The sequence below is a fragment of the Hippoglossus stenolepis genome, chromosome 24, assembly GCF_022539355.2.
Source record: "Hippoglossus stenolepis isolate QCI-W04-F060 chromosome 24, HSTE1.2, whole genome shotgun sequence".
In the NCBI taxonomy this organism is placed as follows: domain Eukaryota; kingdom Metazoa; phylum Chordata; class Actinopteri; order Pleuronectiformes; family Pleuronectidae; genus Hippoglossus; species Hippoglossus stenolepis.
The window spans coordinates 3,830,930-3,845,162 of NC_061506.1; the positions used below are offsets into that span (position 1 = coordinate 3,830,930).

The 14,233-nt window shown below is 44.2% G+C and overlaps 1 protein-coding gene across 4 annotated transcripts; it reads right to left on the bottom strand.

Moving 5' to 3' along the window:
- Nucleotides 1-6,754: 6,754 nt before the first annotated feature.
- Nucleotides 6,755-13,965, bottom strand: ccnt2b (cyclin T2b). 4 transcript variants are annotated; one of them, XM_035150439.2, is made up of 9 exons: nucleotides 13,752-13,961; nucleotides 12,745-12,826; nucleotides 12,529-12,657; nucleotides 11,519-11,579; nucleotides 11,354-11,416; nucleotides 11,047-11,092; nucleotides 9,694-9,857; nucleotides 8,881-8,963; nucleotides 6,755-8,797 (listed from the first exon to the last, which is right to left on the bottom strand). In XM_035150439.2, the coding sequence occupies exons 1-9, from the start codon at nucleotides 13,907-13,909 to the stop codon at nucleotides 7,751-7,753; spliced, it is 1,833 nt and encodes a 610-aa protein (XP_035006330.1). In that variant the 5' UTR covers nucleotides 13,910-13,961; the 3' UTR covers nucleotides 6,755-7,750. The 4 variants fall into 4 exon arrangements, 3 of the variants coding, with proteins under 3 accessions (XP_035006330.1, XP_035006331.1, XP_035006332.1); XM_035150440.2 differs by having other exon boundaries at nucleotides 8,893-8,963; nucleotides 13,752-13,960; XR_004694884.2 differs by lacking the exons at nucleotides 6,755-8,797; nucleotides 8,881-8,963 and having other exon boundaries at nucleotides 9,719-9,857; nucleotides 10,722-11,092; nucleotides 13,752-13,965.
- Nucleotides 13,966-14,233: the final 268 nt, after the last annotated feature.

Here is a 14,233-nt window from a genome sequence, read left to right on the forward strand (position 1 = left end):
GAGGAACACAAACTCTGCAAGAGGGAAAAATTCAGGGAACAAGTCTCTGTGTCTCTGTCTCTGGAGAGATTCTCTAGAAGGCCGACGTCAATAATTCACCACTCGCCTGTATCTGTAGAATTCAGTATATTTAAAATACATGATGTCACCTTTCAACACTCACCTCAGGTTAAATGAGGCAAAGATCTTTATTGATTCATTGTAGGAGGCTTCTCTCCTCAGTCAATATATATATAATTATTAAAGTGTAAAGATATAGAAAAGAACAATCACGTAAATAGAAACAATAAAAACTGTAGCGTATCTTCCACCAGGTGTCGTGTTAAGCCGTGTATTCCTTTTTGCGATGTCCTGCTAATTAACTATAAAACAAAAGCAGAACTACAGCCTCAACCACAGTTTGTCTGTGACCACCGCTCTTTCTGTAATTTATCTCCTCTGATATGCAGGTATAGAAAGAAATTGCATTGGCAAACATCTTCCTTCAGACAAGCTCCTTTGTTCGAAGCTTAAGACGACTGTGACCTTGGCATCGTCCAAAAATATCAGGTTCAGAGCTGCGTTCTCCTCTTCTTGTGTTTCCGTCCTCCCACACACACTCATCACCTCTTTATCTCCCAAGATTTTTCTCCCTTCAGCCATTTCTCAAACATATAAACACAAAATCCATGAAAGCATCAAGCAGGAAACAATTTTTGAAAGAGACTTCCATTCATGTCACTTCCTTGTTTAATTAGTCTTGCTCATGAGAGCTGCCCACACTTAAAGAACGACTGCACCGTCGACCATTTGATCCATGTCTCCGTTCACACTCGACTGCGGCGCATTTCTCTACATACTGTGCAGCATCATGGTTGTGTTCGGATGAAATTTTAATAATGTCTGCGGGGAGCTAAAGAGAAAAAGTGGCTGTATAGAGAGTGATGAAGACGATGCCAGCAGTAAATACAGCAATCAAACATATTCAGAGAAACGGAGCAAATAAATAAAGGTACAGCATCGTTCTATAAGGGCACTGCATAAAGATGTTGTGCATAAATACACCCAGACACGCAAATATGCTCCACGAGCTCTTGATGTTGTCAGGCGTACTGTAACATATGTGCTGGAAGGAGTGAGCGAGTCTTTGTCGAGTTAATGAGAAGCTGATTGAAGAAAGAAAAGAGGAAGATAAGAGGACATGAAAAACACACTGGAGGAATTATCCTGCAGCAGGTGCATCTCCGACACACAAAGGATTAGCTTTGTCACAAGCACAAATGCAAAAAAAGCTTAAATCACCACTAAGAAATGAGAAGGGGTGTAAGGTGGGAGTTGGTGTTTTAGAGGGTCCTCAAAAACCCCCGCGCCAAGTTTGAGGTGGATCTGATGAGCGGTTGTTGAGCCGATCGAACGACACGCGGATATTTCTGGATTTATCCGTGGGATGTAAACGCTGTAATGCTCGACATTGTATTTACACACCATAGCTGAACAATGACAAAGATGTTAAATCTAAAAAAAACAAACGCAGACACCTTCCGTGTTATGATCGTAGCTGCGTTTATTCCCACAGCAGGAATAGAAACGTATAGATTTGAGTGTTTTTCATTATTGTGTAATATATCTTATGAAACTGCAGTAGTTATAGAAGTGAGATACCATTACCGTCTCTCAAAACCACAGTCACTATTTTCATCTGCGCCGCTTCACCTTAAAATATCAATAAACCCTTGGCAGCACCCCCACTGCTTCGCCCTGCTGCTGCGAGCACAGGAAGAAGAGAAAAAAAAAACAGATTTCTATGCTCTGTCAACCCAGATCCAGCTTTGGAAAGCCTCAACACCTACCTTTCCAATTCAGCTTTCTCAATAACCAACTCATCCTCCTCCTCACACTCCCACTCGGCCACATAATCCATAATGTTTTGTTTCGCGGTTACGCCGATGACACCCGGCTATATCTCCCACGGAAACCCGATGATCCAAATAGCACTTGTGTCGTGTTAAGCATCGGGCTTCTGAGGACTTTTAACAGCGTGGTTATTTTTACTAGCCTCCGCTAAAGCATTATTATGAGCAAACTAGGCAATTAATTTGGAGAATTAGGGTCAGCATGGCTTTAGAAAATCAGGTTAAGAAGGTTTAACACACATATCTTGTGCTCTGCAGATTTTTAAGAAGTGCATTCATGTGATTTTGTTTATTCTCCTTGCATTAAACATCAAAGCCCGTCTGCTTTGGACTTTATTTCAGCCTCTCACAGATCGTTTTAAAGTGTGAAAGCTCTGACCTCAGAATATTTCTGCTCTGGACATTAGTTCTACCTGAGGCTGCTGGCACACAGAAGCCTCATGAAAACTCCTCCCCGACTCATTTCTCGCTTCTTAACTTTGGTAGCAAATCCAGGTTTACCTCCTTTTTTTTAGATTGGTGATCAGTCACTGATTGTTACCGTGGAAACATAGTTCTGTGATTTTAGCTAACCTTTTTATATTAAAAGCTTGCTACTGGAGGAGAGGAAGGGGAGATGTGTCGTCCATGTTTATATGCAGTGTGTGCTGTGTGTCAGGCCCCCCGGTGGACACATTAGATTTCATTGTTGCTCTGTTTTGGTCTCCACCACCTCTTGAGGGATTGATCTGGCTCTCTAGTGGCAAGAAACTAGCTTGATACGATTAGTGTGAGTGATACAAATCATTAAATCTGCAGTGAAGCCAAGAAAATTCGCTAAAAGACGCAAATACAATTATTGGGGTTCCTCACTTTGAGTAATCTAACACGACCTTTTGCTAAAGGTCAAGATATTTACAACTACATTAAGGGTCCGCTTCACATTGCTTTGCATAGATAATCCAAATTCTGGAATTTCTGGAAGATCTCCCACGAGCGTCCAGTTGAGTTGAGATTTGTAACAGTGACGGTCACAGAGTGTGATTCATATCGTTTTCACATTCATTATAAACCCTTCAGTGAGGCCTTGAACCCTGTTTGGAAACATGTACACTCATGTAATTTAATTTAAATGTCTTTTCCTTTAAACAAAACAAAAATAACATGTAAGATTGTTGTTATTGACATTATTGTTAATCTTCTTTAGTTTTTCGAGGCGCTGCCGACAAAAAGCCATCGCGGAGAATAAACCGAACCATTAGGAGGAAAAATAATTATTAGGGTAGGTATTTTCTTGGTGTTGTGAATGCAGGGTCATTATGCTCTCCCTAATGAAACAAACCAGCAGAGAGCCTCCATCTCGGCTGTAGCCGTTATCATCGCTCTTCAGAGAATATAAAAAGGAAAACACTTCAGCAGCCGGCTAATTAAAACCAGAGAGGTCTGGATGAGGAGGCCAAACAACCTACACAGGTGGCAGGCACGTCACTGTGCGTGTGTGTGTGTGCACGTGTGTGTGTGTGTGTGTGAGAGCTGCTGGAGCACATCATGTTTATGCATGTCTGTATGTGACTGTGTGAGTGTGGGTGTTTGAGGCAGCAGTTCATTCTTTTTTTTTTCTTTATCTGTGTGTGTCAGTGTGGTACATCTGTGAGTGTGAGTGAGACAGCAAAGGACGATGTTGAATGTGTTCATGTGTGTGTGTGTGTGTGTGTGTCAGAGGTGTATGATTGTTAGAGGTGCTTTCCATTCATTTTAATGGCTTCAGCCTCCACCGCTGTCGCTTCATTCTGCTGCCTCCACCGCTGACAGGAAGGACCCGGCAGCTTTCATCTGACAGGACCTTGCTCAAATAGGCCATTGGTGCACCATAATTAGTTCAAATGTTGAAGCTGGTGAAATATTGATGATTGGGGACGAGGAGCGAGGAGGGAGGAAGACATTTCACATCAACTGTGTGTGTGTGTGTGTGTGTGTTTTTTTTTAGCCGTCTCTTTTTTAAAGGACAGCTGGTGCTCTGCGGTTCCCACCACAAACATGAATCTCTGGTGTTCAGGCCACGAGGGGATGCATTTGCATCGGGCGGAGAAATAAACTGGGGTAGTAAAAGGACTAATTTCAGAGGAAACTGTAAAATAATGTCTTGTTTTTCACGGAGAACAGCTGGCTACAGAGAACACCGCAGGTTCGTTTTTTTTAAACCATGTGAAAAACACATAACTTAGCACAGGTTGGAAACAAAAAGTGAACCGCGCCACGAGGACAGAGGCTAATATATGCTCCTGCCAATCATTGGATATAATTGCGATACCATGGCATAATGGCAGCCAGGGCTCAGTCATTTCCCCCTCCGGCTGTATCTCAGGTACTTGGAGAGGTTTCCATCAGCTCCTGATTTTTCAAGAGAGACCTCTCAGACAGGAATGACAATGGACTTTCAGTGGTTTATAATTATGCCACTTTCCTGCAAAAAAATGTTGAGGGCATCATTTGCATTAAGACTCGTTCGGTAAAAGTGCACCACGCGCTGCCTCAGCAAAAAAAAAAGGCCTTTTCGATCGAGTCCCCTGCAGAAAGTTCCACCACATTCCCTGGAACGTCTCTGAGCCTCGACCGTCAACCGACGATTACCTGAAGCTGTTAATTGGATGGATGGAGTCCAGAGTTTGTGACACTATGAGGCGACACGTGTGGTTGTGCCCGTGGATCACAAAGTGGGCAGAGAACTACCTTGGATTCACCACATGAATCGCTATGTCCTCTCTTCAAGGTTATACCACACTGTGTCTTGTTTGGGGTTGTTTTTCTTTTTTTTGGAGACTCCTGTAAAAAAAAAAAGGAAAATGATGCTGGATGAGATCTGTTCTGCTGGTGAGGCCAATTGTAATACTGCCATCTAGTGGGCATAGGGCGAAGAAGCAGCTGTGGATCGGGGACACATAAGGAGAAGCTGCAGTTTTGTGAAAAATAGCTGATGTTGTTCTTGCCCCAAACAAAATCAATCAAACAAAGGCATCTTTTCTTTGGATTAAGTTTGCAACCAGTCATGTGGAGAAACATCATCCACTGGTTTCCTGCTGAAACATCATAATGGTGTGTGTGTGTGTCTGGGACACTCGCCCGCATGCAGCTATATATATATGTTTGTGTTATTAGAGTTGTAATTCGAGCTTGGATGGTGTTTTTCCTTTCAGATGGCTCTTAATTCTGGGATTTGTTGCTCACCAAAAGCCGCTCTCATATCTCTTCCTCTCTGCGGATTTTTTCCCCGAGCAGTAGGCTCCTCTTATTCTGCTTGAGAGGTTGCTGAAAATAAATCATCACCCTCCCACCAGTATGCGAGAATGTCCAGATGGTTGAATTTGCACCGACATCCTCCTGCTGAATTTCCCCATTGTCTTCCACGCTAAAATTAGAAGGTAATACTTGGTGAAAACGCTGCGTCTGCTCTGAGGGTGCTAGTTAATTATCAGGAACTGGATTTATGTTCCACCCACAATTGAACACATCAACGGCGTGTTGTGTGCGAGAGTCAAAAGCTAAACCTTGAAAGCCCCTTGAGGTTTGTTGAAGGGACCAAATGGCAGGTTTCAATGTCACACGCCGTCTCTTTTCTGCAGGAGGAACAAAGGAAACAATGCCCTCAAGGTAACCCGGCGACTCACAGAAGATGATTACATTTTTCACCCACAGTTCCCACAGTGGTTGAGACACAAAATCCTGCTAAGAGGCAAAACGCACAAGCCTGAAAACACTAATCTGCATATCCCGCTCGTGCAGAAGCTCAGCATGCATTTCCAATCACGCCTTGTTGCTCCCATTTACATTACTAATTCAGAAGTACAGCAGCATTGCAGCACGCTGTTACAGCTCATCGACTTAATGCTGATAATGTGTCAATAACAGTCAATTAATCAATTTAATATATGTAAGCAGACAGACAACAGGAAACAACCATTATGTGCTTCACCTCGGTGAGAAGCAACCTCTTAAATTCAATGGGGATCAGATCCAGTGTTGAGGCTGGGATTAAACCACTTTTAATTTCTGCGTGCGCTGTGATTGCTGGGTTTGTAAAGGTGCTGCATTTAAGTGTTTTCTATTGTCGCCATAAGAAGATGGACGACACAGCTCCTCTTCCTCCCACTATCCAGAGATGGAACCGAAATATCTCGCACTGCCATTTGTAGCTGGAGTCTGCACGGTAACAGTCAGGGGATGGTGGACGTCCCATCCTGACTAGGGAGGAGGCAGGGTTTGTGACCCAGCCACCAGGGGGCGATCAAGACATTTTGGCTCAACAATATAAATGCTGCTTCAAAGGTTTGATCATTTCCAATGTTTCTTGATGAAAACCACAGTCTCCTGACCAGTTACAGGATTGATTGAAAATGGAGAAAGTAGTCCCCCCCCCAAAAAAACTAATCTCAAGGTCTTCTCACTCGGTTATCTCTCAGGTCTGTGAGATAACAACCCCGCTGTCATCCGAGCAAACGCCAATTGCTTAGAAAGACCATGAGATGTGGTTGAAAAAGCTATTTAGCTATTAATTACTTTTCCAAAAGTGAGAATCTAGAAGTAATTCATCAAAATTGTTGGGTTTAACTTTGCCATCAGCCCATCAGTTCTGTTCTGGACCTTTGACACAGCAGTTTGACCAAAAGTCCACTTATACAGTAGCTTTGAACTGCAAATAACGACGTTAAACATCTGGGTGCACGTGATTGGCTTTTTCCACGACTTCAACACTTAAATCAAGTAAACATTAAGGAAGATGACGTTATTAGACCATCAATAGAAACTGTAAAAACCTAAAAGGTCAGATGTCTAAAAGAAACAAGAACAATGATTCAGGATTCACATCAGACACTGAAGCACAGAAAATCGCGCATGTGTAAAAATCACTTTTACACCTTTATTCGGGCTCCCAATACACAAATCCAGGATATGTTCGTCGGTACAGTCTGCTTGAGATCTCATGATACACTGAATGGAGGGTTTGGACTGATGCAAGGAACCAACAGGTTTTTTTAAATCTGAACTACAGTCCTATTTACACTATTTCATTTGAAGAGATCTTAAATTTTTTTTTGATAGTTCATAACATTTATCATACTGAATAGCGATTGACAAGGTACAATCACAAAGGCCTTTTTGCAATTTTAGCCGATATATTTTAAATGCACTTTCACAGCAGATGTAACGTAAACGTCGTGTGTCGCTCTATACCGAGTCTGCACATTAAGTTCAGGTGCGGCATCGCAGGTCCCCCGATACACGGCAAATGGAGTCGGCCTCACATTTGTGTTCGTAACTACTGATGCACTGTTTGAAAAGTAAGCAGACCATGTTCTCTTAAGACAGAAAGTTCTGCCATCTTCGTCAGCAAAAGGACGAGGTGATACATCTCCACGGATACAGGTGATAAACCCAAACAGAGGAAGATTCGTTCTTATATCAAAAAAGTTCAAGACCTGAGATTTTTAGTGGAACACAATGTCTTAACATACAAAACAAAAAAAAAGAAAGAAAATCAACTGTAAACTGTCACAGTGGCTGCGAACACTAGCTATGTCTTCCCTTTTGTGACTGAAAACATGCACATTAAAATCATACGCTTGCATTAAAACAACGTTTCAAACTCAGCCGCATTCTTTAAACATCTCGTGGTTTTTTTGTTTTTGCAAGCTAGTAAGTACACAGCTCTATGCATATCATTTCATATTTGACAGCTTTAACACGAATCACCGATAATCAGTGTGGAGACACGACTGAGAGTGATGCACAATTCAAGATAACTTAAGACAAATAAAAATTTTAAAATTCTATTAAACATGGTAATACTTTAAATCGAGACAACACTGAGGACTCTCTGAGGGTTATAAGTTCACTCCTTGGGCACTTAGTAAAGAGTCCAGCATGTCAAAAGTGTCTTTGTAGTCAGTGTGTTGGCCGTTGGTGGTCATCATGCCGTTGGTTCCGTCATGGCCGTGGTGCTCCAGCATCCTGTGGCCGCCGTCGGCTGCGTAGTGGGCCGAGCTCAGGCCAGCTTTGGAGCTCCTGCTACTTTTGGACGAGTGGTGGTGGTTGCCGGCGTCGGAGTGAGGCCTCTTACGAGACGAGCTGGAGGTGCCGCCGTCGTTACAGTTGCTGCCGGGAGGTCGTAGAGACAAGGAGGCGGTGTCTAATGCCCCTCTGCCGTTCCCGGTGACGGAATAAGAGTGTCCATGTTTCAAGTGGCGGTGGCTGCTGTGTTCTTTGTGCTTGTCTTTCCCAGGCAGAGTCCCGCCCTGCTCGGCGCCCCCGTGGCGCTCTGATGAGACTTTGATTCTCATCTTGAGCTCCTCGCTCGTTGCAGAGCCGTTCTCAGCAAAAGAAGGAGTCAGCCGAGGTTTCTTAGAGCTGGGCTTGTCGCTCCTGCCCTCACCTGACTGGCGGGCCTGCTGTGAGCGTTTCTTGTGGTGGTGAGAGGACAGAGCTGGCGGAGGTGCATACATGTCTGCGCCCGGCTCATCCTTCCCGCCATTCTGCGTGGCCATTTCAGCCGCGTGTTTCTCTCTGTACTTTTCCAAAGTCAAGACTTTCTGCGAACGGGGACAAGCTGCGGCGTTCGCATCGAGCTGCTGCTGGTTTTTACTACTAGACCCGCCTGCAGATTTGTGTTCGTGTTTCACCAGTGTGAAGTCTGAGTGGGGAGGCTGGGAGAACTGGTCATAGTTGCAGCTCTTTGACAGGTCGCTGAGCGGCTGGTAGTTGGCGTAAGGGGCTGCAATGGCGTTCAGGGAGGGCATTTCCATAGAGTCTGATGAAGACGTGGAGGGGAAGAAGGAGTTGGCGACACCAGAAAGGCCGTCGAGGGACGAACCCTGGAAGGCCACGTCCACTGCTGAGCCCTCCGTCTTTGGCTTCTTAGCTGCTTGAATAGCCTACAAAACAGAGAAGCACAGATCCACATTAGATATAGTAACACGTAATTTGTCCTCATCCTGGACCATTCACGCCGTACTGCCCTAATAAGTACCCTCCAGTTTCGTATCCTCTTCAGCCTGCTGGGCGTCTTCTCCAGGATCTGGAGAAACTCGTGTGTGAGCTCTGAAAGCAGTTGAAGACAGCCATGTCAGTGATCAGTGTTCTGTAACGTGGGCTCATTTTAACACAAGCTGTAGCTGAATTCAGGGGCCGCCTCCTTCACGGGCGTCAAAGTGGTGCAGCCGGTTCGAAGGCTTCTGCAAATGTGGTCGTCAAATATGTGTTTTCATCACCAAGCAACAGAGGTGGATTCCTCTCAGGCCCACCAACCCAAGATTCTTTACGCCTCTGTGACAAACTATTTTCAAAGAGATAATGGCAGCAAGCGGCAATACGTCTGATGCTTACACTTCTAAACTCAACCAAAAAGCTAATGTTGAAAACTAAGGGACATTCAAACTTCCTCATCCTGTCCAGCTGCAGCTGTGTTACTCTGCGACAGCGATGATGACTCGACAAATTGGTGACGCACATCGTTTGAAATCCACCATAGACCAGATTAATTTGATTCGGCCTTTGCAGCACACAAAGGAGGCAGACTGTAGGGGTCCCCCCCCCGAAGATGCTCTTACGATAATGTATTTACGAGGCAGAAAAGGGTTTTGTTAAGTCACAGTGACCTTGACCTCCAAAATCTAACCAGTTTATCCTTGAGTCCAACCGAACGTTTTTACAAATGAAGAAATTCCCTCAAAGCGATTGTGTGTTCACAAGAAAGGGACAGATTGATGCACAACTCAAAAAACATCCGTGGAGGCATAAAAAAAACAGAATAGAGGATAGAAGCTCTTACCGTCCAGCAGCTGTAATGTTACGGTGCGGTCCACATACTCCCACCAGTGTTTCCCATCTGTGGACACGGGGATCTCCCAGTTGGACCACTTGCAGGCCAGGTGGATGCAGACACACGCCACGACCGTGGGTCTGTACTGCAGGCAGAAGGTGGTGAGGTGCAAACTGCAGGAAGAGACAAGAAACACCGGAGGTAAAAAAAAAACAACGGTCAGCTGTTTGCAGAGCTTTTGCACGAACACACACACACCGAACAGCCACAACCTTAAATCCACTCACGAGTGAAATGAATAACATTGATTTTCTTGTTACAATGGCGCCAGGCGGGGTGGATTACGTTAAGTAACAAGTGAACAGTTGGTTCTTGAAGTTTGAAACAGGAGAAATGGAATAAGGGACTTATTATATTATATAATCTACAAAACAGCGGCCATGTGGGGTCAGTACCGACTATCGCCCAGGACAACCAGTGAACCGGTAAAAGACTTAAGACCTGCTGATGCACACAATATCAGGCAGGTGGTTTTAATGTGGTGGCCGACGGTCTGTATTACACATTAAGAGCATTTGAACATTCAAGTGAACAGGAGCTGAAAGCAAACTCCAATATTATTTCCAAAGATTCGAAGTTGAAAACACAATGTTCCATGAGCAAGATGTTATTCATCATCAGCTCTGCTCTGATGACACGTTGTTGGCAGCTGGATTCATGTTTCCTAATACTTTTGAATGTCTGACACTGATACATTTGTTCTGTTGTTGCCTGCTGACGTCCAACAGCAGAACCTGAAGCTACATGGAGCAAATCTCTTTTTACTATTTGTTTTTTGTGGAACCCTATTTTGAGGGAATTCATTATTCTAACGATCGTATCTCATGTTTATGCATCGGGCTCAATAAACCTAACAAAAGACGGTTTTCTTTCGGAAATTCTAAAACATTCAGTTTGCAGTAGTTTGGTATTTCACTGTTAACGCTTTTGGGTGAAAAATATACAAACATTTTAAAAGAACTTTAAACTATACTTACCAAAACACTCTATAAGTTTAAGAATCTTTAGATGCAATCTATATTCAGGCTACCATTTCAGTGTTTTTTAGACATATGCACTCCGTACCCAACAACCTTGAGGTAAACAGCACCACTACACTCCACATAGTGCATTCAACCCCTATGTGCCAACACAGAGCCCTTGTACAATACACCGCACACAGCAGCCTGGCTGGTACTTCCCCACTCTGGGGGTTCCCAGGATCCAGACGCAAACAGGGCGTTGGACACAGGAAGGGGGACCCTGCAGGACAGGAAGCTATAGTGTGCCATTACAGTGCAAGAATGGGAACAGGATAATAACCTGTTGGTAGCCATAAAATAGGAAGTCTGTGCCAAGTCCTTGCTTGCTGTAAAAGAAGAAGAAAAGCGGGTATTAGAGCAGAATTCATTTTACCCATTACTGTTTATGAAAAACTAAATAAGGCAGTAAGCTAGTGTAGAGATATAGATGAAAAGCTTGGTTCTAAGGTGGGATCTGCACTAACATGGTGGCATGAAATTTAGCATTAAAAAACAACACCAAACAACATAGACTAACTGAGTAGTCATAGAAAAAATGGTTCTTAAAATGATTTAAAGTTAGAAAAGCAGAGAACAGAAGGTCATACCTCGCACTAGCTCGCAACACCTCACAACATCTGTGTGTGGATGATCAACTGTTATTTCAAACCCTGCGATGAGAAGGTTGAATGAGAAGCAGCATAAATTTGGGAAAAACAGCAGAATTCTGAGTCATACACTGTCTGACGCCCTGAAGCTTCGACTGGACTCACCCAGTGTTTGCAGCAGTATTGTTTCCAGTGCTGCAAGCTCTTGTGCCTGCTGCAGGAATGCCTGAAAAAGATAAATCAATGAGGAATTTGAAACCTGCTTCCCAACAGCTGGAAACGAGCAAATCAAAATCAAATCAGTATTCCTACAAAATAAGGATCCGCACTATGGGAAACTATCATTTCAAGGTGGTAGTCTTCGGCCTTAAAGGTAAACTGCGAGGACCAAATCAAGCGTTACTGGAATAATAAGTACCCACACAATTTAGGGCTGCAACTTATCACCATTTCAACTGTTACACTATACTTCAATTGCGTGATTATCTGGTGTCTAACGCGTCGAATTGTGGGGAAACGTACAACGGTTGACTCAAGCCAAAGGAGATATCTTCAAACGGTTCCACCAGCTCAAAAGCCATCAGCACACAAAGTCAAATCCTCCAATGGGAAAGTAATAAACGATTATGTGTTTATCAAAATCATTGCCCTGTCAAACCAATAACTGCTCCACTGACGATTTAAGATATTGTTGTAATTGCAGATGAGCAAAAACGTCCACATCTTAAGCTGCCGTCAAACAGGCACTGATCTCTGGACAATTTCCAGAGTGTCCCCTGCCGACCCCTGAGTAAAATGTCAGGTAGCCCACGAGAGAAAAATACAAATATCTAGACGCATATGTAGAAGACGCTGATTAAGATATCACTTAGAAAAGACAAGAGATTTTTGTGACAGGAGCTGACGCTGTTGTTAATGTGCTGTAAACAAAAACACGTCATTCCCGCAGCAGTTTATAGATTACACCCTTCCTTCTGCACGCTCTACCCCGGCGTCACCCTTCGCCTGAATGTTCCCAGCATTTGTTTCTGTTGTTGGGAAAACTCCTGACCAAGTCAACCTCCTGCGGCATTCTTCACATGTGCAAAGGAAAGCCTGGAAACTGTCCAGACCAGTTTCTCCGTTTGTTTTCCAGAGTTGGTGCCTGAGAGCAGCTTCAGTCCGACTTTACTCACATTGCTCTTGGAGTCTGGGGCAGGCTCTTGGGGGTTAATGCAGGCATGGGCCATTTTAATGACAAGCTCCAGCTTCCTGGGCTGCTCTTCAACTTTAGTTGCCAGGAACAACGTGGTCTGCGAGATGATCTATTAAAAAACAAACCCAAGAGTTTTCACAAATGCTTTCCCCAGCAGTGGTTGCGGTCTCGGGCCCGAAACTGCTGTGATACTTACATTGCGATGGAATTTGGCGAAGGAGTGGATCATATAAAACTTGTGCATATATACTATAGCAGTGTTGATGGTTAGTTGAGAGCTGGGTTTCACAGTTAAGGCACAAAACAAAATCCCATGGAATCATTTTCAGTGAGGGGGCTAGAAAACATGGCACGTTAGCATCAAGCTAGCTTTGAGTGGACGGCTAGCAAAACGTGTACCCCTGTAAGTGAACACCGGGCGCAGGGTCGGGACAGCAGCTTCACCTTGGCCAACGCTGCACGACTCACTATTAAAAACAGTGTGAGGGTCGAACAACACGAACAACGTGTATCGATTATCCACGATCACTGATTTTATAATGACACACTGCTAACAATGGAATCTGCAGAGACTAAACAATAGCTACCAGAAGCCAAGCTAGCAGCCAGGCCTCGGTTCCTTTAGCAGGTTATACATGAAGTATAACCAGGGGCTGGTTGTTCGTCCTGTTAACCAGGCGACAACAACACGTTTAAATGTGTTTTAAAGCGAAACGATTAAATAAAACAAGCCCTGTTGTTCCACCATTCCGGGAGCTAAAGCTAACGTTTAGCTAACCAATCTGACATTTAACACCCATTGGCTGCGACCCGTCGAGCGGTGTAGTAATCAATGTGTATCGCAGTGATAGTGTTAACGTTCAGCTCATAACGTGTATCGATTATCTGTGATCGCTGACATTACAACAGACACACTGCTAACAATAGAAGCAGCAGTCTTGAAGGGGCTACACAATAGCTAGCAGGTAGCTAAGCTAGCAGACAGGCCTCAGCGACCTTAGCAGGTAATAACATGTCGTGTTGACACATGTGGATGACCCATCTTGTCTGAGAGGATGTGCACGTGATGAAGAAACGTTTTAAACGTTCAGAGACAAACTGAAATACAACGAGCCGAGCCGTGCCGTTCCGGTCCCCCCCCCCCTGTGAGCTAATGCTAACGCCGGGCTAACCCCGCTAGCCTCCACGTTTCAGAGAGGATACACGTTGAGTTTCTGGCCGATGTCCTGGATCAGGTTGGCGGCTTGCTGGCGGTACGAGAGCTCTCGGTCCGCCTCGATCCCGCAGCGGCGAGACGGCGTGTTTTCCAGCTGCTCCCGGGTGAAGAGCCATTTCGTGGAGGGTCCCCGGTGCACCGCCATTACGCTCCCCCCAGCCAGGCCGGATGCCGCCAGCGTCTGGAGGGCGCTCAACAGCGCCGCCAGCGGCCGGTGGTGCGAACAGCTATTTCCAATTAAAAGCAAATTCAAGATTTTTATAAATACACAAAGCGGTAATATTCAAAATAAATAAACAAAGTACTCAATAATTTCTTTATAGATAAATAGATGCGGAAATACACAAGTGAATACATAATGGATTGGAAAATAATTGCAGTTTGAGTGGAAAGTCTATTTATTTATCTACTTATTATATATTATTTATTTTAATTTTACAAAGTTTGATTGTATATTATGATAGAAATA